At 40.7% G+C, this 26,086-nt stretch overlaps 1 protein-coding gene across 5 annotated transcripts in view; it reads left to right on the top strand.

Annotated features, from left to right (window-relative positions):
- The window catches only part of KIF16B (kinesin family member 16B), a 296,531-nt gene that overhangs the window by 249,425 nt on the left and 21,020 nt on the right, over nt 1–26,086 (top strand). For 4 of the 5 annotated variants that reach the window (XM_045885380.2, XM_054510002.2, XM_045885381.2 and 1 more), the window contains one exon: nt 7,054–7,137. The exons of the other annotated variant lie outside the window; for it this stretch is intronic. In XM_045885380.2, the coding sequence (XP_045741336.1) occupies nt 7,054–7,137 (84 nt within the window). The remainder of the gene's footprint in view (nt 1–7,053; nt 7,138–26,086) is intronic. 5 annotated transcript variants of the gene reach the window in all.

Raw genomic sequence — 26,086 nt, forward strand, 5'->3', positions numbered from 1 at the left:
GTTCAGCCTTTTTCTTGTTGTGAGGGCAAGGATGATGGCTTCCAGGCTTCTAACATACCACATCAGAAACCAGAAGTTCTGTTCCAGTAGTTCTATTAGTTCTCACCCACGGCTTCCCCTATTATTAGCAACTTACATGAGTATAGTACATGTGTCACAACGAGTGAACTAATACTAATATTGATACATCATTATTAACTAACATCTATATTTTTGAGATTTCTTTAGTTTTTACCTAATGTCCCTTTTTTGTTCCAGAATCCCATCCAGGATACCACAGTTGCATTTAGTTATTATGTCTCCTTAGGCTCCTCTTGGCTGTGACAGTTTTGTATACTAACCTTGTTTTGTTTTTCAGATTATTCCATCTTTGGCCTTTGGGAGCTCTTTCAGGGGATGCTTGCATTCCTTCGTAATACCCCATCATGGTGCTCTTGTTTTGGGTACTTCCTTTCAGGCACTACAAGATGCTTCAGGCTCAGCTTACATATTTCCTGTCCCAATCCTAGAATTAGCCATTTCTCCAAGAGCTGGCTCACTTTCCCACCCTTTTTCCCTTTGTAGTCCTTTTTTTTTTCAATCTGGGTATGTACTTCTTTGGACTTTTCTTTTGAGATGATTTTTGTGGTTCCTGTAAGACCGTCGGTAACTTCTTGTCTGAGTTCTTCCTGGCTGTCTGGGGCCAGTTTTTCGTGTGGTGTGTGTTCTTTATCTGCCTTTGCTTATGTTTTACTCATCCTCTTCTCACCCCAGTCATAGTTCTAGTTTGAGTTCCTTCTGATTATTTCTCATCCCCTTTTAAATTTGATTTATTTATTTACTTATTTATTTATTTGGGAGAGCTGGGGGAGGGGCAGAGGGAGAGAGAGAATCTCAAGCAGACTCTGTGCTGAGCACAGAGCCTGACATGGGGCTCAGTCTCACAACCCCGAGATCATGACCTGAGCCAAAATTAAAAGTTGGGTGCTCAACAGACTGAGCCACCCAGATGCCCCTAATTATTTCTCCTTTAAAAAAAAAAAAAAGATTTTATTTATTTATTTGAGAGAGAGCACAAGTGGTGGGGGAGGGTGGTGCGGGGCAGAGGGAGAAGCAGACTTTCCACTGAGTAGGGAGCCTGATGCGGGGCTTGATCCCAGGACCCTGGGATCATGACCTGAGCCAAAGGCAGACCCTTAACTGACTGAGCCACCCAGGTGCCCCTTATTTCTCATCTTTAAGTGAAGTGGACTAATTATTAAGGGAAACACTGGTGTATCATGAGGGCAAAGAGGGGACAAATATTGGTGATGATGAAGATAGCAACCTACTACTTACCTAAACTGCCTGAAATTTTTCTGAATTTCTTTCCACCAGTTTTTTCCTTTGCTTTGAGACACTTGTTCTCTTATTTTCTGGTGTTCACGAGGGCTGTGGGGTCACTGGAGGGTCAAATGCTTGCCCTCAGACCTTTCTTCCCTCTAACACTGTGAGCTTCTCCAGGTTCTTCCCCCCACAACTCCTCCTCACCTTCCTCCTTGCTGCAGGTGTCCCCCACCTTTTCCTTGTCCCTAGATTTAGCCTCTAATCACAGTGTAGTGGAATGCCTGAGAGTTTGGATGTTTGCTCTGGTGGATCACTCATGGTGCCCGCGGTCTGGAGATGAGGTAAGGAAGGCCCTCGGCAGCCCCACGGTGCTTTCCCTGGGTGCCGCCTGGCCTGCGGTGCGGGGCTGTGGCAGTTTCCTAGTTTGGAGAGAGAGTGTTTCCTTTTCATCTCTTCTGTTTCTGGTGGTGCTTTTGAAGGAGATGAACTCCATCATCTTTAACCAGAACTGTTTCCTTACATTTTACTGTTTGTAGAAAGATTATTTTTGTTTGAATCATATATATATATATATTTTTTTTTTTAAAGATTTTATTTATTTATTTGACAGAGAGAGACACAGCGAGAGAGGGAACACAAGCAGGGGGAGTGGGAGAGGGAGCCCGATGCGGGACTCAATCCCAGGACCCTGGGATCATGACCTGAGCTGAAGGCAGTCGCTTAACCAACTGAGCCACCCAGGCGCCTGGTTTGAATCATATTTTCAACATGAGACACTCTGTGAAAGTTATAAGGGGAAAATGAAATCTTATAGAAAGAAAATTATTTTTCCCTTGTTACCGAATCCCAGTATATTGATAATTTGTATATGAGTCAGAACTGTTTATCTGAGTCCCTCTAGAATTTAGTTATTGTAAGGAATATAGGACTTAAGGAACTGTGATTTTTAGAAATGTAGGCCACTGTATTTCCTTTGTCACAGGTTACAAAGGAAATCAGAGGAGTCTCTCCTCTACCTACAGATTGCCATTCACTGTTCCTGACAACATTTCTCATGGAAATCAAATCTAGACCATCTGCTAGATTAAAAAATGAGGCAATAAAAATGAAAATTTATGAATATAAAGAACTTGAGAAGAAATGAAAATGTTCAGATAATATATCTTATTTAAAAATTTCTGTTTAACATGAGAAACCAAGCAAGCAAACAAAAGATGTTGATATATGTTGGACATGAGTGGGAAAGTCAGGGACAGTTTGGAATCTCCCCCTTTTTAGCCCTTTCCTGTATTCTTAATTTGTTGGAAATACTACTTTTCAGACAACAACACTTTCAGCACAATGGAAGAGTTTCTCTTTTTTGTTTGTTTCTTTTTTGTCCATTTCTTTGTTTGCTTATTTTGGCTCTCCAGGTACTTTATCCTGATCAATGGCTCTGTTGATCTTGGTGAATTATCCTTTTTAAAAATTATCTGGACCATTTAATTAATTCACAATCCAGAAATGAAACCTACAGAGGATTGCTTTTGCTGTCTGTTTTAAAATAAATGAGGCAGTGACTTTGTACTTGTACAGAGAAGTTTAGGCCTCTTCTCTATTTTAGATTTCTAAACTCTTCTAAGGATTTTTGTAATATTACTGTTTTGAGAACAAAGTAGTAATTGCTGTCCTCTTTCCCTAGTCCAAGTAAAGACAATGGTAGTCTTTTTCCCTTCTGGAGGATGGGCTGACTCAGATGGCCATGACTATATGTTGTGTGTCAACAACAGCTGTTGGTCCCCAAATGGCCTCCTGCACCATCTACCATGTGTTCCCAACTCCTTGGCCATTTCAGTGTCATATATATTTTAAATAAGATATTTCTAGTTTAGTATTATTTTGGGGTACTTTAAGAGAAATATTCTTTTGAAGGAATATTGGTTTGATATAGCCAACTGACAATCCATCAAATGAGAATACCTATGCTTGGCAGGTAAAGCAGATGGAAATGTATCTTTGCCCTAGAGGTCGCTTAAAAATGTCAAAGTTTTATGCAGGGTTTAACCAGATGAAATTGCTGATATTCACCCATTTTTAACTTACAAAATTGGCAATTTCGTCTCATTTAGCCCGAGCTTATAGATAGCAAGGGCTAAAAAGCACTGTTAAGATTTCTCTAAAAAGGAGAAATGGAGGTCGTTTTCATTCTGTCAGGAGGAAGAGAGTTGGAGAGCTGTTTCTGATGTAAATATAATTACTTTAATGAGGGAGGTATTTTTTTCAATATTTTGTCTCACAGCCTTGCCTTTCTACTTTAGTTTGCTTGTGTCCCAGCCCCACCAATAGCAGTTGGGCCCAGGACTGTGCCTTCCTATCAAGAATGACACTGGAACTTCTGCTTCTGTTCATTTGCTTCCTGTCTTCGTCACTTCAACTACGTATAAGGATAGCCACCATTATTCCTGCTTTTTATTGAGAGGAGTAAGCTTATAGGGTCCCACTAATCTTATGTCCCAGGATGGACTGCCGGGAGCCTTTCTCCCAACCCAGCCCCTTACCTGTTACTCCCACTGCTGTTGCTCTGCCCTGGCACGTTCCTGTTCCCTTAGTGGGTACCCGTCCTCAGTTAGGTGCCGTTAGCAGCTCTTGGGACCATTGGCCACTGTCTAGCAGCTCTACATCATTCTTCTGGTTTAATATACTTAAAGGAGGGATTACTTTCTTTCATCTGAATCCTGGATCCACGAGGACTTCAAAGGGATTTTTCCATACATTGGGGACCCCCCGCCACAGCATGGTGGTGAAACACTGAGAGTCAGCGCCAATTCCTTGTCTCGACCCGGCAACCCTGTGACTACGAACCTTTCTGAGTCACTTAACTCTGGAACTGTGTTTCCTTGTCTCTAAAGTTAAATGGGTGAATATTATAGTCCTCTGATTATATGCCTGAAAGTTGTTAACAGGTGCCCTTTTCTTCCTAAAATCTGAACAACAGTATTACACATAATTTATACATGTTTATTTCACAGGGTGGATATTAACGGCCCAAAATTTTATCCTCCACCTCCGAATAGAGTATTTGCTGTTGATGACAAGGACATTTAAATGCTTGCTCCCCACCTGGGTCAGCTGCCTGAAGTCCTTTTAGTGCACCAAGTGCACCATTTCCGATTGAGCTTGCAAGTGTGACTGTAAATTTCCCCTGACAGAAACCACATCACCTTGTCAGCCATAGAAGAAAATGACAAAAGAGCCAACTGTGAAAGCATGCCTGCCAAGGTTCCAGCATCACCGCAGTGGGGGGAAACACACTTGTACGAGATAAAATCGGGGCTGGATGAAGCCCCAAACACGAGCCCCGGTATACCTGTCTTCTCTAAGCTGCAACGTATGGGAAGTGTATGTGCTAGTAAGGCCAGGGCTCCAGAAAAGCCTTTGCTTCCCGGAGCCACATCACCAATCCAGGGATGGAAGAGAGGGGCCAAGAGGAAATGGCACAGTGCTTTCTTCGTAATGAGCATATCCCTAGCAAATAAGAACAGTCACTAAGGTCTGTGTGTGGTTACTTCACAGAATCTTCACAGAAACTGGTGAAGTTTAGTACCATTTTCTGCCTTTTCAGCAGAGAATATTTAGGCAGAGAGAAACACGACTAGTCAGCTAGATAGTGGTCAAGCCAAGATTCAGACTGGGTCTGTCTTTACCTCAGTGCCTGTGGTCTTTCACTTAACCTTGAACTGACCTTAAAGCTCAGGGTCAGCAACAGAATTGGAACCCGGTGAGAGAAGGGGGAGAAGGGGTGCTGCACCCCTTCCATCCCAAGTTTTCTCTGCTTTGGTAGAGAGAACACTGGAGCATGAAGGGAGTGAACGTCTGCCCAACTGCAGCTAACTTTAAAAAAGGGCCATAAAGTCATCGGAGATACCTTGAAGAGAGTAAAAAGGGATAATTACTCTTACAAGAAAAAGAAGATACCTAATAAAAAATGACCAAAACAGTTGAACACTTACCAAAAATGACTAACCAGATGGCCAATGTGCATGTGAAAAGATGCTCAACATCATTAGTCATTAGAAAAATGCAAACTTGAACCACAGTAGAAATTACCGCATACCCACCAGAATTGCTATGACAAGAAACCATAGCACCCGATGTTGGTGAGGGTTGGAAGCAATTGGATCTCTCAGTCACGGCTGGTGGGAGTGTCAGGTAGTTAAACCACTTTGGAAAACCATTTGATAATTTCAAATACAGCTGAACACTTTCATACCCCAAGACGCAGCATTTTTACTCCTGACACTCTGACCAGCAGAAATCCCTGCATACGTTCATCAGAATGCCTTTGGGGAAACGTTCATAGCAGCACAGTGCCTAATGGCCAAAAACTAGAAACTAACCAAAAGCCCAGTAACAAGAGGCTGTTGAACAAATAAATGGTGGAATGTTCACATAATGGAGTAGTATTCTGGCACAGGAATGAGCAAACTATTGCTACACGACAGCAACGTGAATGGATCTCACAAACATGAGGCAGTGTGGTGAAGGCAGGCACAAAGGAGTTTGTGCTGCATGATACCATTTACAAAAAGTTCAAAAATAGGCAATGGTGAGCTACACTTGGAAGTCAGGCTAGCGTCAATCTTTGTAGAAGGCAGGAGGGCATGACTGGGAGTGCTTGGGGGGCTTCCTGGGTGCTGGACATGTCCTCTCAGTGGTGGTTACAGTGTGTTGAGATGTTGAAAATTCATCAAGTTGTTCACTTATGGTATGTGCACCTCATGTATATTCTTATACTTTAACACTAAGTTTTGAAAGCATGTATATCAATGCTAGTTTTTAATTTTTGATTCCCACTGTGGTAATAAAAAATTTAAATCAAGAGATTTGCATATGTATAAAATAGGGATTTTGTGGCATATTGTGACCTATATTGTGGAAGAAATGTTGTTAATTTTTTCTTGATAATTCTTCATTGGCTTCTCGATTTGTCTGAACCCGACAAGGTGAGGAAGGCAGGAAGTAGTGAATTTCATCAACACCAGCAATTATTGCTGCTTAGCATTCATTCAACCAGGGCAGCACTGGCTGGTCAGGTTCTCACCAGATTATAGAGTTCTTTCTGGCATCCCAGTCTATAATAAAACTTATCTTTTTATTACGATTTTAATACCTCCAAGAAGAGAAACACAAAATAACTGAAATCCCAAGACCTGACTAAAAACAAATTCTGAACCTTTATTCTCTAAGGAACGAGGTGAAAAGATTCAAAGAGAGGTCTTCTTTTCACACAGGAATTCTTCATTTGTAACAGTAGCTATAAAAAGGCAATATGGAATGTTTAAAGAACCTGAACAATGGCCTCAGAACTGTTTTACAAAATGTTCAGGTAGTGTGCAAGTTTTCAAATTCTTACCTCAGCACAAAAATTAATTGAATTCTAGTGTAAGGAGGGGACTAAAAGAAGAACAAACTTGTGTTTTAATAAATAAAACTTGGCGGAGTCTAATATGTTGCCTGAGACAAAATATTGAGACTCAGAGCTGTTTTTCCTTTGCATTCCCGTGCCGCCTGCTCATTTGACCATTGTGGAATCTTGCCCTTGTTCAAGGTCACTCGGTTGGTGATGAAGCAAGGGAGGACCTGCCATCTTTAAACTCCCAGCCTCTTCTTCTTTTCACCCCATGATAGCGACTCCAGATAATAGATTAATAAATGCCTAAGGCTCATCGGTGTGATATTAATACATCTCTTATAAAATATCTATTTCAGCTTGCTCCCCTTGAGTTCCCTCCAAAGAAACTATTTGGAAACAAGGATGAACGTGTGATTGCTGAGAGGCGGAGTCACTTAGAGGTAACGGATTTAAGCTTTTCTTTCTCCGGGTAGAAATTGTGCCATCTGATTGACCAGTGAGAATTGTTCCTGTTAGAAACACCACGGCTCTTGTTCTTGGGTGTGAAGGTGCTGCTTCATTAACACCGGAGGTGGTGGCGGTGTAGATGAGAAAGTGACGATATCAGTCTACTTGAAATGTAAGCCCTTATCCCCCTCTGGTCTAATAGAACGTTTTTCTGGCTTGGAAAGAGATAACATTTATCCTAAGGGTTAGGAAGCAGGCTGTGGGTGAGAACTAACTATTCACAGAGACAGATGGTCTGTAATACAGAATGAGGTACAAAAGCTTGCTGCAAAAAAACTTGCATTAATTAACTGAAGATACAGAGTATTGCACCATTGTTACTTTTTTGAGAGAGCTGGAAGCAACAAGACACATACCTATTTTAGTCACAGTTAGGTTTTATTTGGCTTATTTTAATTTCATCTTCTGAGCCGGCTACATATAGAACTTTGGTTCAACACAACTGTTGTTTTTCCGAGGGTCTCACTGCCAGTGGGCATTGTTGACTGCTTTATATGGTTTGTATTTCTTTTCAAGGTAGAGTGGCTTGTTTGGTTGGAATCTGATGCTAATGAGGCTGAGTCTTTGTGCTAAGGCACAGTCACCTGTGTCCTGGGTGGTATCTCTTGCTACCAAAGTAGGCAGGATAAAATTACTAATAGCTGACTGCAGTCTCCTGTCAGCAAGCTTGCGTGGGGCCTCTTAAAGTCCGCTTTGCTACTTCTTTAAGAAGAAGAATAATAAGACCTATTGCAAGTGAAATCAAGTAAGAGAAGGCCCAAGAGAGCCCCCTCTGAATGGTAAAGTGTTACATAAAAATTCAGTATTATTCTCATTCCTCCTGACAGCCAGTGTGACTTAGTGCCAGGGAACCAAGGATTAGGGAGACATCCAGAGGCTGGGGGGTCCAGTGAGAGCAAAAGAGGGGGAGAAGTGGAAAAGAGAGAAAGATTGTGGTCCACGAGGGGCAGTTGAGAGTTTTGAGATCCTCATCTAGAACTGCTGTGAAGAAAGAAGAGTTTCAGGGGTAGCCATGCTTCCTGGCCTTGAGTTCAAATGTGAGAGTGACGTGTTTGAAGAGGTCCTGGATCTATGAAGCCTGAGCCCTGGATGAGTCATGGCAGGTTTCTGAAAAGCATTCTGTGAGTTGCCATGACCCTGAGACCCAACTGAAGAACTTGCCTTCATGGGAGAGATTAGCATGGTGAGCCTGCTCGATTAAGTTCTCTTAAAAGTCTGATTGTATCATATAAAAACTGTAAAAATAATAATAGAACTGGGGATGGTTTTCTTTACCTAACCTTTACCTGCCTCAGTCATGTAGACTTGTCTTTAATGGGAACGTGGAAGATGATAGGCTATAAAAACAAGTGTATAAACCAACAGGAAATAGACTGTTGTCATCCCTAGCTTCTCAGGGCTCCAGTTAAAGTCACATGGCGCCCGGCTGTGGCACAGCAGGTTGGCATCCTGTGTGCTGTGCATTTGTAGCTCCGCCTTTGGTGACTCTTCTCTTTCCATTCAAGCTTCCAGGGTCAGAGCCCAGCTCAGGGTCCTCTTTCGTTCCGGTATTTAGATGGGCCCATGTTTGTTCTTTCAGTCTCTCCTCCCTAATCATTTAGCCCTACTAAAGCCATCAACAGAGTAGATGAAGAGAGTTCTGTGTTAACGTCTCTGCCTATACAAGGACCCCTTCCATCGCCGTGACTGTTATTTACCTGTGGCGTTAGCCTTTAAAGAATGGATCCCACACCTCGTGGAAACAGACACTGATGTTTTAAATTAAATGTATTTCTCCTAACGTTGAATCTTAGAATATCATGTCCTTTTCAAGAGCGAGTGTAATTTAATTTTACTTTAAAGGAAAATTAATCTGAGATTCTTGAGTTAATTTCCCATGACTATTGTGACTTTATTTTTTTAATCTAACATCAAAAGTCACCATTTGATTTAGTGTATTTTCATGCGAAAATTAACATAATTACTTTCCCTGAGTTTCCTGTTCGATTTAATTCAATATACATTTATGTAATTCCTAATACATGCTGGAGACAGTACTAGGTATTATACAGAATATAAAGAGAAATGAGACATTTCTTTCCCTCTAAGAGCATATATTTAAATTTCCTATATGAAACTTTACCTAGAGATAAAACTAAATACATAAACATATCCAGAAAAAATGGCTTTCAGTAGACCACATTTGAGCTAGTACACACTAGTATACATAGTGTTTGCTCAAAGGGAACTGTCTGACAATTTTTTTTTTTTTGGTGGGAATTTTATCAATATTCTTTATTTTTTATTGTTATGTTAATCACCATACATTACATCATTAGTTTTAGATGTAGTGTTCCATGATTCATTGTTTGTGCATAACACCCAGGGCTCCATGCAGAACATGCCCTCTTTAATACCCATCACCAGCCTAACCCATCCTCCACCCCCCTCCCCTCTAGAACCCTCAGTTTGTTTTTCAGAGTCCATGGTCTCTCATGGTTCGTCTACCCCTCCGATTTCCCCCCTTCATTCTTCCCCTCCTGCTATCATCTTCTTTTTTTTTTTTCCTTAACATATATTGCATTATTTGTTTCAGAGGTACAGATCTGAGATTCAACAGTCTTGCACAATTCACAGCGCTTACCAGAGCACATGCCCTCCCCAGTGTCTATCACCCAGTCACCCCATCCCTCCCACCCCACCCCCACTCCAGCAACCCTCAGTTTGTTCCTGAGATTAAGAATTCCTCATATCTGTGAGGTCATATGATAATGTCTTTCTCTGATTGGCTTATTTTGCTCAACATAATACCCTCCAGTTCCATCCACGTCGTTGCAAATGGCAAGATCTCATTCCTTTTCATGGCTGCATAATACGCCATTGTATATATATACCACATCTTCTTTATCCATTCATCTATCGATGGACATCTTGGCTCTTTCCACAGTTTGGCTATTGTGGACATTGCTGCTATAAACATCAGGGTGCACGTACCCTTTCGGATCCCTACATTTGTATCTTTGGGGTAAATACCCAGTAGTGCAGTTGCTGGATCGTATGGTAGCTCTATTTTCAACTTTTTGAGGAACCTCCATACTGTTTTCCAGATTGGCTGCACCAGCTTGCATTCCCACCAACAGTGTAGGAGGGTTCCCCTTTCTCTTCATCCCCACCAACATCTGTCATTTCCTGACTTGTTAAATTTAGCCATTCTGACTGGTGTGAGGTGGTATCTCATTGAGGTTTTGATTTGGATTTCCCTGATGCCGAGCAATGTTCAGCACTTTTTCATGTGTCTGTTGGCCATTTGGATGTCTTCTTTGGAAAAATGTCTGTTCATGTCTTCTTCCCATTTCTTGATTAGATTCTTTGTTCTTTGGGTGTTGAGTTTGATGAGTTCTTTATAGATTTTGAATACTAGCCCTTTATCTGATATGTCATTTGCAAATATCTTCTCCCATTCTGTCGGTTGTCTTTTCGTTCTGTTGACTGTTTCTTTTGCTGTGCAAAAGCTTTTTATCTTGATGAAGTCCCAATAGTTCATTTTTGCCCTTGCTTCCCTTGCCTTTGGCGATGTTTCTAGAAAGAAGTTTCTGCGTCTGAGGTCGAAGAGGTTGCTGCCTGTGTTCTCCTTCAGGATTTGGATGGACTCCTGTCTCACATTTAGGTCTTTCAACCATTTGGAGTCTATTTTTGTGTATGGTGTAAGGAAATGGTCCAGTTTCATTCTTCTGCATGTGGCTATCCAATTTTCCCAACACCATTTGTTGAAGAGGCTGTCTTTTTTCCATTGGACATTCTTTCCTGCTTTGTCAAAGATTAGTTGACCATAGAGTTGAGGGTCCATTTCTGGGCTCTCTATTCTGTTCCATTGATCTATGTGTCTGTTTTTGTGCCAGTACCATCCTGTCTTGATGATGACAGCTTTGTAATAGAGCTGGAAGACCGGAATTGTGATGCCGCCAGCTTTGCTTTTCTTTTTCAACCTTCCTCTGGCTATGCGGGGTCTTTTCTGGTTCCATACAAATTTTAGGATTATTTGTTCCATTTCTTTGAAAAAAGTGGATGGTATTTTGATGGGGATTGCATTGAATGTGTAGATTGCTCTAGGTAGCACTGACATCTTCACAATATTTGTTCTTCCAATCCATGAGCATGGAATGTTTTTCCATTTCTTTGTGTCTTCCTCAATTTCTTTCATGAGTATTTTATAGTTTTCTGAGTACAGATCCTTTGTCTCTTTAGTTAGATTTATGCCTAGGTATCTTATGGTTTTGGGTGCCATTGTAAATGGGATCGACTCCTTAATTTCTCTTTCTTCTGTCTTGTTGTTGGTGTATAGGAATGCCACTGATTTCTGTGCATTGATTTTATATCCTGCCACTTTACTGAATTCCTGTACGAGTTCTAGCAGTTTTGGGGTGGAGTCTTTTGGGTTTTCCACATAAAGTATCATATCATCTGCAAAGAGTGAGAGTTTGACTTCTTCATTGCCAATTTGGATGCCTTTGATTTCTTTTTGTTGTCTGATTGCTGTGGCTAGGACTTCCAATACTATGTTGAATAGCAGTGGTGATAGTGGACATCCCTGCCGCGTTCCTGACCTTAGGGGGAATGCTCTCAGTTTTTCCCCATTGAGAATGATATTCGCTGTGGGTTTTTTATAGATGGCTTTTATGATATTGAGGTATGTACCCTCTATGCCTATACTCTGAAGAGTTTTGATCAAGAAAGGATGCTGTACTTTGTCAAAAGCTTTTTCTGCATCTATTTAGAGGATCATATGATTCTTGTTCTTTCTTTTGTTAATGTATTGTATCACATTGCTTGATTTGCAGATGTTGAACCAACCTTGCAGCCCAGGGATAAATCCCACTTGGTTGTGGTGAATAATCCTTTTAATGTACTGTTGGATCCTCTTGGCTAGTATTTTGGTGAGAATTGTTGCATCCATGTTCATCAGGGATATTGGTCTATAATTCTCCTTTTTGATGGGGTCTTTGTCTGGTTTTGGGATCAAGGTAATGCTGGCCTCAGAAAATGAGTTTGGAAGTTTTCCTTCCATTTCTATTTTTTGGAACAGTTTCAGAAGAATGGGTACTAATTCTTCTTGCAATGTTTGGTAGAATTCCCCTGGGAAGCCATCTGGCCCTGGGCTTTTGTTTGTTGGGAGATTTTTGATGACTGCTTCAATTTCCTTAGTGGTTATAGGTCTGTTCAGGTTTTCTATTTCTTCCTGGTTCAGTTTTGGTAGTTGATACATGTCTAGGAATGCATCCATTTCTTCCAGGTTATCTAATTTGCTGGCATAGAGTTGCTCATAATATGTTCTTATAATTGTATTTCTTTGGTGTTGGTTGTGATCTCTCCTCTTTCATTCATAATTTTGTTGATTTGGGTCATTTCTCTTTTCTTTTTGATAAGTCTGGCCAGGGGTTTATCAATCTTGTTAATTCTTTCAAAGAACCAGCTCCTAGTTTCGTTGATCTGTTCTACTGTTCTTTTGGTTTCTATTTCATTGATTTCTGCTCTGATCTTTATTATTTCTCTTCTCCTGCTGGGTTTAGGCTTTATTTGCTGTTCTTTCTCCAGCTCCTTTAGGTATAGGGTTAGGTTGTGTACTTGAGACCTTTCCTGTTTCTTGAGAAAGGCTTGTATTGCTATATACTTTCCTCTTAGGACTGCCTTTGCTGCATTCCAAAGATTTTGAACAGTTGTGTTTTCATTTTCATTGGTTTCCATGTATTTTTTTAATTCTTCTTTAATTTCCTGGTTGACCCATTCATTCTTCAGTAGGATGCTCTTTAGCCTCCATGTATTTGAGTTCTTTCTGACTTTCCTTTGTGATTGAGTTCTAGTTTCAAAGCATTGTGGTCTGAAAATAGGCAGGGAATGATCCCAGTCTTTTGGTACCGGTTGAGATCTGATTTATGACCTAGGATGTGATCGATTCTGGAGAATGTTCCATGGGCACTAGAGAAGAATGTGTATTCCGTTGCTTTGGGGTGGAATGTTCTGAATATGTCTGTGAAGTCCATTTGGTCCAGTGTGTCATTTAAAATCTTTATTTCCTTATTGATCTTTTGCTTAGATGATCTGTCCATTTCAGTGAGGAGGGTATTAAAGTCCCCCACTATTATTGTATTGTTGTTGATGTGTTTCTTTGCTTTTGTTATTAATTGCCTTATCTAATTGGCTGCTCCCATGTTAGGGGCATAGATATTTATAATTGTTAGATCTTCTTGTTGGATAGACCCTTTAAGTAGGATATAGTGTCCTTCCTCATCTCTTATTACAGTCTTTGGTTTAAAATCGAATTTGTCTGATATAAGGATTGCCACCGCAGCTTTCTTTTGGTGTCCATTAGCATGGTAAATGGTTTTCCACCCCCTCTCTTTCAATCTAGGGGTGTCTTTGGTTCTAAAATGAGTCTCTTGCAGACAGCATATCAATGGGTCTTGTTTTTTAATCCAGTCTGATAGCCTGTGTCTTTTGATTGGGGCATTTAGCCCATTTACATTCAGGGTAACTATTGAAAGATAGGAATTTAGTGCCATTGTATTGTCTGTAAGGTGACTGTTACTGTATATGGTCTGTGTTCCTTTCTGGTCTATGTTGCTTTTAGGGTCTCTCTTTGCTTAGAGGACCCCTTTCAAGATTTCCTGTAGGGCTGGTTTTGTGTTCGCAAATTCCTTTAGTTTTTGTTTGTCCTGGAAGCTTTTTATCTCTCCTTCAATTTTTAATGACAGCCTAGCTGGATATAGTATTCTTGGCTGCGTATTTTTCTCATTTAGTGCTCTGAATATATCCTGCCAGTCCTTTCTGGCCTGCCAGGTCTCTGTGGATAGGTCTGTTGCCAATCTAATGTTTCTACCCTTATAGGTTACATATCTCTTCTCCCGAGCTGCTTTCAGGATTTTCTCTTTGTCTATGAGACTTGTAAGTTTTACTATTAGATGTCGGGGTGTTGACCTATTTTTATTGATTTTGAGAGAGGTTCTCTGTGCTTCCTGGATTGTGATGCCTGTTTCCTTCCCCAAATTAGGGAAGTTCTCTACTATAATTTACTCCATTGTACCTTCTGCCCCTCTCTCTTTCTTCTTCTTCTGGGATCCCAATTATTCTAATGTTGTTTCGTCTTATGGTATCGCTTATCTCTTGAATTCTGCCCTCGTGATCCAGTAGTTGTTTATCTCTCTTTTTCTCAGCTTCTTTATTTTCTATCATTTGGTCTTCTATATTACTGATTCTCTCTTCTGCCTCATTTATCCTAGCAGTTAGCGCCCCCATTTTTGATTGCACCTCATTAATAGCCTTTTTGATTTCTACTTGGTTAGATTTTAGTTCTTTTACTTCTCCAGAAAGGGTTTCTCTAATAACTTCCATGCTTTTCTCAAGCCCAGCTAGTATCTTTAAAGTGATGATTCTGAACTCTAGATCTGACATTGTACTAATGTCCGTATTGAGTAGGTCCCTGGCAGTCGGTACTACCTCTTGTTCTTTTTGTTGAGGTGATTTTTTCCGTCTCGTCATTTTGTGCAAAGGAGAATAGATTAATGAGAGAACAAAATGCTAGCAGAGTAACAACATCCCCAGAAAAGATACTCTAAACAAATCAGAAAAGACCTGAAGCAGTGGGAAAAGAAACGGAAAGAGAGAAAAAAGAAAAAGATAAAGATAAAAACAAACAAAAACAAACAAAACAAAACAACAACAACAACAAAAAATAGAATGTGATCAAATATGATCAGGCTGGTATATAGATCAGTGCCACACACTAGATTTGGGGTGTATTTTGGTCTGTTAGAAGAAAGTGCCTCCCAAAATTTTAAAGAAAGAAAAACTTGTATATATACAAAAATAAGGGTTGATATTATGAAGGGATGCAATATGACTGTAAAGATGGAAATTATAAAAAATTTTATAAAAGGAATTGATAAGTTGTTTGAAAAAAGAAAGAAGAGGATTTAAAAAAAGAAAAAAAAGGGAGAGAATGTGATCAGGCAGGGGAGTAGAAAAAAACATATACTAGAGATTTAGGGTATATTTTGATCTGTTAGAGAAACTATCTCAAAATTTTAAAGAGAGCACAACTTATATATATATGCCAAAAATACGGGTAACTACTATGAAGTAGAACATGATTCTAAAAATGAAAAATAAAAATGTTTTTTAAAAAAGGGATTGATGGGCCGCCTGTGTGGCTCAGTTGGTTGGGCGACTGCCTTCGGCTCAGGTCATGATCCTGGAGTCCCGGGATCGAGTCCTGCATTGGGCTCCCTGCTCAGTGAGGAGCCTGCTTCTCCCTCTGACCCTCCCCCTTCTCATGTACTCTCTCTCATTCTCTCTCTCTCAAATAAATAAATAAATCTTTAAAAAAAAAAAAGGGATTGATAAGATGTTGGTTGAAAAAGGGAAAAAGAAAAATAAAAAAAAAGAAGAAGAAAAGACAGTTAAAAAAAAAAAAAGTTAAGTTTGAACTACTAAAGAGTCATGGTAAAAAAAGCCATGAATTCTATGTGCAGTATTCCCCTAGTGCTGGAGTTCTGCCATTCTCATTGATCGGTAAACTTGGTCTTGGCTGGCTGTTCTCGCTGATCTTCTGGGGGAGGGACCTGTTGCCATGGTTTCCAAATGTCTTTGCCGGAGGCGGAATTGCCCCGCCCTTGCCCCCTCCCAGCTAAGTAATCTGCTCGGGTTTGCTCTCCCAGGCTTTTGTTCCCTGCGAGCTTTCCCTACAGCTTTGGAGGCGGAGAGTGAAAACGGCGGCCTCCCAGTCTCTGCCCTGGAGGAGCCGAGAACTCAGGGCCCCGCTCCTCAGTGAGCCCCAGAGAAAAGCCGTCAGTCACTCCCGTCTCCCCAGTCTCAGGCCGCAGTCCATGTTCACCCGGCCTGTGACTGCGCATTTATATCTCTGGCACCCGACCCCGGGTGGAGTCTCCAAACCCAGCAGATCCCTGCGGTGCACTCCCGCGCCACTCCTCCCGGGGGAGGAAGGTGAGTCTCCCCGGATCTGCCGCTTGTTGGGTCCCTGCCGGAGGAGCAGGGGCCCACTGTGCCGCGGATCACGGTTTATGGCAACCCCGAGCTGAGAGCCCGCGCCTGGGCTCCGCCTCTGCAGCCGGCTTCCCTGCTCCGTTACCTGGGAGCTCTGCCACACTCAGGCACCCCCGGTCTTTCTGTGACCCCGAGGGTCCTGAGACCACCCTGTCCCGGAGGGTTGCACCCCCCGCTTAGCCACCAGAGTGACGTCCCTCAGCGGAGCAGACTTTTAAAAGTTCCGATTTTGTGCTCCGTGGTTCTATCAGTTGCCAGAAGTGGCTGACGGAGGCCCCTCCCCCGCCGTCTGTCCTCCCGAATATCGCCTCGGATTCACTTCTCCACACGTCCTACCTTCCAGAAAGTGGTCGCTTTTCTGTTCAGAGAGTTGTTGCTATTCTTTTCTTCGATCTCCTGTTGAGTTTGTAGGTGTTCAGAATGGTTTGATCCCTATCCAGCTGAATTCCTGACAGGAGACGAAATCCAGGTCTCCTACTCCTCCGCCATCTTGCTCTGCCCCCGAACCAGTTATTTATACTGGATCATTTATCAGTACTTTTGCAAAATGAATGAGAATTAATTACTAGAAACATGAAATGAAAAAATGAAATAGAAAGGTCATATGAAATGCAAGCAGAATTCTTTTTTTTTTAAGATTTATTTATTTATTTTAGAGAGAGGATGAGCAGGAGGGACAGAGGAAGAGGGAGAGGGAATCTCAAGCATACTGCTTGTGGTGGGGCTGGATCTCATGACCTTGAGATCATGACCTGAGCTGAAACCAAGTGTCAGACTCTTTTTTTTTTTTAAAGATTTTATTTATTTATTTGAGACAGAATGAGAGAGAGAGAGAGAGAGAACACATGAGACGGGGGAGGGTCAGAGGCAGAAGCAGGCTCCCTGCCGAGCAGGGAGCCCGATGCGGGGCTCGATCCCCGGACCCCAGGATCATGACCTGAGCCGAAGGCAGTCGCTTAACCAACTGAGCCACCCAGGCGCCCCCCAAGTGTCAGACTCTTAACCGACTGTGCCACCCAGGTGCCTCCCCCGCCTTTTTTTTTTTTACTACACATAGATTCAATAGACATGAAAATACTGTTAAACTGCAATACAAGTGTCTAAAACACGGAGCACGTCTTGAGCAGCACTATTCTATAATGTCCAGGAAACCTCACCTCCACTTCTGTTAAGAGTCCTGTCACTATTTGGCTTGTGCCAAAAGATGTGTTTATGTCTCACACCTTCCCTGTTGTACTCTTAAGTTACTTAAAGGCAGCAGTATTGACATCTCACTGAATTTTTAACCTCCCATGATATTTCACACATGCCTCACAGATTCATTGAATTATTCAATGAATATCAGAAAATCTGCCCACATTAGCCCCAAATTAATGAGTTTTTTGTTTTGCTTTTGGTGATGGGTGAGAGGTGCATTTTTGGTTACTAATTTCAGGGAACATTATCATCTACTTGGAGACGTTTCTGCTAATCATTTTAATAGTCTATCATTTCAAGGAGTGATCTGTAATTAATGAAAACAAATGAAATCCTCTAAAACGATAAAGCTTTCAAGAATAATATAGCTACCTTTGGAAGTAAGAACCCCAGAGATTTCTAGGAAGTGTTCTTGAAAGTACTAAGAACATGCAGCAAACCCAAGGCTACTTCTTTTCTTCTTCCCCATTGTCATCTCATAAGCTAAGGCTTTATTAAGAAGGGTGAAAAGTGATGTGGTAACTAAGCATGTGGGCCTTGGGGCAGATCATCCAGTCTTGAATCCCTGTGCTGCCCTTGGGGTTATTTAATGTTCAGTTTCCTTATCTGCAAAATGAGGATAAATACTACCAGCACAACCTCCCTAGAGCTGATCGTAGGGTTGAAGGATGTCATGTACATAACGTGGACTCTGGTACAGAGAAGAACATTCCAGACTGCTGGGTGGTACAATGATGGCAGTGAAGCTGGTGCTAATGGCGGTGCTGATGACAATGACAACAGATGGAGCCTTTACAGCATGTTTTAGATGTGCTTGCGAGCCAGGGAAGGACGAGAGCACCACCCGCCAGCAGCCATAATGTGGAACAGTATGAGTATCTCAGTTTGTCACATGTACTTGCAAAGTCAGCATCTGAGGGCAAAGACACTGTCATGATGGGGGTATTCTTACTCATGGTGACACCTGAAGGATGTCAGGAGTCTCTCGCTGTAATGCCAGCCTTTTAACCTGTAAAATTAAAATCAGAAAACTAGAAATGTTTTCTGATAATTTAACCATAGTCAAGCTGTTCTCCATTGTGAAAAGAGAGGAGGCATGGGATCATTATGAAATGAGCTCACTTCCTCCACAGTTCCATAGCTTCTGTTCCCAGCTGGTCAGTTCTCTTCGCGTGTGTCCTGGGTCACTGACTGCAAGACTGCCCACTGTGGGGTCCCCAGCTGCCACCTGATGTAGCTCCTGAGCTTCTGCCCCTGAAAAAGCAGACAGGTGTCAGTACGTTTCAACAGAAACCCCCAGAAATATACCTCTTTTTCAACAATGTTAGATTTGTTGATTCACTGCACTAAGGAAAGACATATACAATGGGAAGTATGGGGGCATCCCAACAAAAAGGTGTTACAAAGAACTTATGGTAGGATTTGGCCTATTTTAGGTGATTTGGGGGAGAGTGAAAGGAAGTGGGGCTTTGGTCTGGACTGGATGTTGAGCTGATTCTGTGCTTGGGGGTCTTAATAATTCTCACTTAGAAAGCAAGAAGAAGAGAATGATGTTAAAACTATGGTTGATAAAAAAGCAGTCATCCATATTAGCCAGAATAGGGGGATATATGTTCATATTCATGATTTGAGCAATGTTCATGCTTTTGTCTGTGTCTGGACGTGATTATGGAGTGGTCTTTGTGTGTATGTGTGTGGCTTCTTCAGGATAAGAGCAGACTTACCTGATGTTAGTATTCTTTGAAAGTGTTTACAATTGACAAGAGAACACTACAACTTAGCTGTGAGTACCAGGCCAGCTGCTAGCTTTCCTTTCCTTTTCCTTTTTCTTACAATAAAGGGATGCCCAGAGTTTTATAGATATTATCCTTTCTAATGGAAACAGTGCACTAAATGAGTTGTTTCCAAAAAAAGTCACGATAGTTCAAATGCCTTATCTACCAAATGTAGGTATTAGTGGTGTTTTTCAGTATTGATGCTACCCCCCACCCCCCCACCCCCCACTGCCAAGAGTCACTTTCCTGGCTTATGGTGCCTGCAACACATACAGTCTGGCTTTTCTGACTAACAACAGGGCCTCAATCTACTTTAGTTTTATGTTAGTTTCAGACATTAGGGTTTAGACATCTTATAGGTTGGGTTTAGACATCTTATAGGTTGAGCCCTTTCAGTTGCCAAAGTAAATTTCTGGAGGTAAAAGTCCTTAAGTTTTCTCATTCATTTAACTATCTTAAAGATATCTAGCAATTTGGGGCGCCTGGGTGGCTCAGTTGGTTAAGCGACCGCCTTCGGCTCAGGTCATGATCCTGGAGTCCCTGGATAGAGTCCCGCATCGGGCTCCCTGCTCGGCAGGGAGCCTGCTTCTCCCTCTGACCCTCCCCCCTCTCATGTGCTCTCTCTCTTTCATTCTCTCGGTCTCAAATAAATAAATAAAATCTTAAAAAAAAAAAAAGATATCTAGCAATTCTATGCTTAATTTAACATCTTTTCCATCTACGTTCTGCTGATCTTACAAAATGGATAATGGCAGAACCATTCTCAAACGTAGGCAGAGATTGAAGAAATACTTCACACAAAGGACCATTTTCTTCCTCAATAATTTTTTTTTTCCCTTCTGGTTATCTGGTTATTCACATTAACTGTTTTTTGTTATTAGTCCATTACCACTATCATCAGTAGCAAGGCATTTTTGAAGGGGGTTAAGTGACTGTCAGTGCATCAGAGGAGACTGAGCCAGTTTGTCAGCTCTTCCATGTTGGTGCTTCATGGAATCAGAAGAACTGAAAATGCCATGATCCTGGGGCTAAGATTCGGGAAGGAGATAGAAAACTCTATGTGGTATTGGAATAATGTAGAAGGTTCTAGAAGTCAGACCTGGGCTTGATTCCATCTCTGTGATACACCAGTATCTATGTGAACTTGGCAAGTTTCTTCCCTCTTTGAACTTCAGTTTCTCACTTACTAAATGTCAGAACTAATACCTACTCTGTAAAGTTATTGGAATTACCTGAGAAATCGTGTATACTGGAGTAAGCCCTGCCATAAAATGGGGAGAAGGAAGTATGAGAAAGAATGAACTCCAGAGGCAGATTGCCTTTCAAGCCTTTTTGGAATTGATAAGCCATTATGGCAAGATTGCAGGATACAAGGTTAATATCCAGTAGTCCGTTGCGTCCCCATATACCAATAATGAACAAGTAGAATTTGGAATTAAAAACACAGTATTATTCACATTAGCACCCACAAAAATTAAGTACCTCTAACAAAATATGTATAAGATCTACATGAGAAAAATAAAACTGATAAAAGAAATCAAAGAACTAAACAAATGAGATATTTCATGTTCATGAGTAGGAAGACTCAATGTTGTCAAGATATCAGGTCGTCCCAACTTAATCTATAGATTCATTGTAATCCCAGTCAGAATCCCAGAAAATTATTTTATGATTATGGACAAACTGACTCTGAAGTTTAAATGGACAGGCAAAAGATCCAGAATAGCCAATATAATATTGAAGGAGAAGAACAGAGTTGGAGAACTGACACTACCAACTTCAGGACTTACTAGAAGCCATAGAAATCAAGACAGTGTGTTACTGGCAAAACAATAGACAAAGAAGTCAATGGGACAGAATATGGAGCCCAGAAATAGACCCACATAAATATAGTCAAGTGATCTTTGACAAAGACGCAAAGCCAATACAATGAAGCAAAAGTAGTCTTTTCAACAAATGGTGTTGGGACGAGTGGACATCCGCATACCAAAGGGGGAAATAATGAATCTAGACATAGACCTTACATCCTTCACAAAAAGGAACTCAAAATGGATAATAGACCTAAATATAAAACACAAAACTATAAAACTCCTAGGAGATAGCATAGGAGAAAACCCAGATGACCTTGGGTTTGGTGATGACCTTTCAGATAAAACATCAAAGGCACAATCCATGAAAGAAATAATTGATAAGCTGGAACTCATTAAGATTTAAAACTTTTTCTCTACAAAAGACAGCACCTAGAGAATGAGAAGACAAGCCACAGACTGGAAAAAATATTTGCAAAAGATATCTGATAAAGGACTCTTATCTAGGGGCACCTGGGTGGCTCAGTCGGTTAAGCATCTGCCTTCGGCTCAGGTCATGATCCCAGGTTCCTGGGATCGAGCCCCACATCGGGCTCCCTGCTCGGCAGGAAGCCTGCTTCTCCCTCTCCCGCTCCCCCTGCTTGTGTTCCCTCTCTCGCTGTCTCTCTCTCTGTCAAATAAATAAATAAAAAATCTTTAAAAAAAAAAAAAAGGACTCTTATCTAAAACATAGTGAACTTTTTAAAATTCAACAATAAGATGATGAAAAACTCAATTAAAACATGGCCAAAGGGGCACCTGGGTGGCTCAGGTGACTCTTGTTTTCAGCTCAGGTCATAATCTCAGGGTCATGAGATCGAGCCCCATATCAGGCTCTGCGCTCAGCAGGGGTCTGCTGGAGATTCTCTACCTCTCCCTCTGCCCCTCCCCCCTGTGCTCTCTCTCTCTCTCAAATAAATAAATGAATCTTAAAAAGGGCGCCTGGGTGGCTCAGTTGGTTAAGCGACTGCCTTCGGCTCAGGTCATGATCCTGGAGTCCCAGGATCGAGTCCCGCATCGGGCTCCCTGCTTGGCGGGGAGTCTGCTTCTCCCTCTGCCCCTCCCCCCTCTCATGTGCTCTCTCTCATTCTCTCTCTCAAATAAATAAATAAAATCTTTAAATGAATCTTAAAAAAAAAAAAAAAATGGTCAAAGACCTGAACAGACACCTAACAAAGAAGACATAGAGATGGCAAGTGAGTTTATAAAAAGGATGTTGATCAACATAATGTCATTAGGGAATTGTAAATTAAAATAACAATGAGATGCCTCTCCATACCTACTAAAATGGCCAAAATCTAAAACACTAAGGACATCAAGTGTTGGTGAGGATGTAGAGCAATAGGAACTCTCATTCATTGCTGGTGGGAATGCAAAATGATACAGCCACTCTGGAAGACAGTGTGAAAGTTTCTTATAAAACTAAAGACACTCGTACCATTCAGTTCAGCAGTTGCACTCCTTGCAGCTTGCCCGAATGAGTTGAAAACTTACGTCCACATAAAAACCTATACATGAATGTTTCTAGCAGCTTTATAATTAATTGCCAAACCTTGGAAGCAACCAGGTTGTCCTTCAGGAAGTGAATGGATATTCATGGTACATCCAGAAAGTTAAATATTGTTCAACACTAAAAAGAGACGAGCTATCAAGCCATGAAAAGACATGGGGGAACCTTAAATACATATTACTAAGTGAAGGAAGCCAACCTGAAAAGACTATACACTGTATGATTCTAACTATATGACATTCCAAAAAGGCAAAACTACGGAGACAATAGAAGCATCAGTGGTGACTAGGGTTTAGGGGGAAGGGAGGGATGAATGGGTGGAGCACATAGGATTTTTAGGGCAGTGAAACAACTCTGTATGACACAACACCAAGAGTGAACCCCAATGTAATCTGTGTCATTGTCAGTTCATTGCTTTATAGCAAATGCACACTCTGGTGTGGAATTTTAATAGTGGCTAAGAAAATAAAAATAAATCATCTTGCAGTCACATCATACATTTATAATCTCTTCTTTTCCTTCTTTTTTCTCTTCATTCCTCTTTCACTTCTGTCCTCCCTCCATCTTCTTATTTTTCCATTGTCCTTTTATTGCTTTGCTAAACAAAAAGAGGGAAGAAGAATGGATGGATGGGTCAGTGAGTGGATTTGACACCATGACACATTTTTCTTAAGAGTATGAGGTTAAACTGTTGTTAAAAAAAAAAGCAATCATCCCCTAAGCAAATAATATTTTTCATACATATGTTATTCGCTTTTAAGCAAATGATAATTTATGTTCCATTAAGATCAGCTCACTCATTACTCTGAAACTTGAAAGTCACTATTTTATCTATCTTTACCAAGCACGATTTTTATTCACTCTTTCTTTCCAAACTCAGAGTAGATGTCTATGTATATATGAATCAGGTGCTTTCCAGAGTCTGCAAATTAATGAGGTACCCATCCAAAGAACAATCTTTGTAAATTAAAACATTTCAACACAGAAACAAAAAAGGCATGCAACCATAAAATAAAGTTAAAAGCCACTTGGAATACTTATGTAATTGACAAATAGTTGCAAAGATCCTTTCCCCCTATAATATCCATATATTACTACAAAGACTTTTTCACATTGATATTTGGTTCAGAGAATCTTTGTGCTCTTCTCTCTTGTAGTATCACTTAAGATGTTCTAAGTGACCTATTATTACATTTAATTACACAGTATAATTTGTAAGGAGTTTTTCTTCAAGTGTTACTTAAAAAAATCTCAGTATAGGTTGCCCTTTCCTCTTCCTCTTAACTTCCTCCTATATTAAAACTAAATGTCCCTTCATTCTGTCAATTTAGTGTGAAGAGCCAGAAGGACTTGAGCACATTCATTTTAGCACCAAAGTGTGGCTAGAAATTCTCATGGAAAAGAGGAGAACATCTTTATTGAAAGACATGGCCCCAGTTCTTCTTGGTAGTCTTTGGCAATTCTTTGCAACCCATTCTGGTTCAAAAGAGGAATTGGCTTTCCCTAAGAGTATTGTGTTTGTTAATATCAAGTGTTCAAATAATTCTTCATACCAAAGAATGCTATCCCATTATATTTGCACATTTCTGTTCTGTGAAGGTTTGTGCAACCAGCTCCAACTTGACAAACATCGACGCATTAAAGAAACTTTGAAATAGCGTGATATAGAAATCAATGACCTATTTTACCTACTTTTTTCACTTTATTTCTCATGACAATATTTACAAAGCCAAAAAGAATAACGTAATGAACCCCACTGTGCCCTCCCATATCACCCAGCTTCAACATTTCATTAGCATGTGTCCAGTCTTATTTTGTTTGTATCCCTAGACATGGCACTGCACACACACATGATTAATTTAAAAGCAATACCATACATCATATATTGTATCCATAAGTATTTTAGGATGTACCTCTTAAAAAGCAAGACATTGTAGTTTTTTATTTTTTATTTTTTTCTCTAAATTTTTATTTAAATTCTAGTTAGTTAACATATAGCACAATATTAATTTCAGGGGTAGAATTTAGTGATTCATCACTTGCATATAACACCCAGTGTTCATCATAACAAGTGCCCACCTTTATACCCATCCCCCATTTAGTCCATCCCCCACCCACCTCCCTTCATCAATCCTCAGTTTGTTCTGTATCATTAAGAGTCTCATATGTTTTGCTCCCCTCTCTTTTTCCCTCCCATATGTTCATCTGTTTTGTTTCCTAAATTCCACATATGAGTGAAATCATATGGTGTTTGTCTTTCTCTGACAGTTGTTTACTTCACTTAGCTTAATACTTTCTAGCTCTATCCACATCATTGCAAATGGCAAGATTTCATCCTTTTTGATGGCTGAGTAATATTCCATTGTATATTTATACCACCTCTTCTTTATCCACTCATCTGTTGATGGACATCTGGGCTCTCTCCATAATTTGGCTATTGTTGATAATGCTGCTATAAACATTGGGATGTACGTGCCCCTTTGAATCAGAATTTTTGTATCCTTTAGGTAGATACCTAGTAGTACAATTGCTGGGTCATAAGATAGTTCTATTTTTAACTTTTTTGAGGAACCTCCATACTGTTTTCCAGAGTGGCTGTACCACTTTTCATTCCCACCAGCAGTGTAAGAGGGTTCCCCTTTCTTTGCATCCTCGCCAACATCTGTTGTTTCCTGTGTTGTTAATTTCAGCCATTTTGACTGGTGTGAAGTGGTGTCTCATTGTGGTTTTGATTTGTATTTCCCTGATGTTGAGCAATGTTGAGCATCTTTTCATATAGACACTCTGTTTTTTAAAATATAACCATTATCATCACACACCCACATGCATGCACACACCCAGACACACTCATACACACCCTAAAAATTAGCTAATCGCTTAAAATAAATAACCAGTCAGTGTTAAGGCCACACCAGTTTTCTCTCATTTTTTTTGTTTGTTTTTGTTTTTCCAATAGATGAATCAAGAGCCAAATAATATCCACACATGGCATTGGTTGTTGTGGCTCTAAAGTGTCTAATGATCTTTAGCTTTCCCTTTCCTCTTTTTTTCTCACCATCTGTTGTCGATGAAACCATACCATTTATCCATTGAATCCTTACATTTTGGGTTTTGCTAATGGCATCCTTACCGTGTCATTCACCAAGCTCCTCTAATCAGCATTTTCTGAAAACCAGTAGTTAGATTGAGAGGCTTGATCTAGTTTAGGTTTGCTTTTTTTTTGGCAAGAACACTGGTGCTGTCCTTCCCATCTCAGAGGAAGCGTGTGATATTCACTTGTAATCTTTGGTCTTTATGAAATCAGTACACTACAATTGTCCATGCTCAGAACTACTTTCCATGCCCCGATTGTCGTGCATGTGTCAGTCTTTAGTTCCTGTCTTCAGAGAACTCTTAATTCTGTCAAAGCCAAGACAACTCAACAAGGAATTACAGGCCACTGTCACAACTCCAGGGATAGTCACAAACTACCTTTGCAGTTACCAGAGGACATGATTTCCAAAGCAGTGGTTCCAAA

This window comes from Mirounga angustirostris, unplaced genomic scaffold (genome assembly GCF_029215605.1).
Source record: "Mirounga angustirostris isolate CCGP_5_RB_7025 unplaced genomic scaffold, mMirAng1.0.hap1 SCAF_10, whole genome shotgun sequence".
NCBI lineage: Eukaryota > Metazoa > Chordata > Mammalia > Carnivora > Phocidae > Mirounga > Mirounga angustirostris.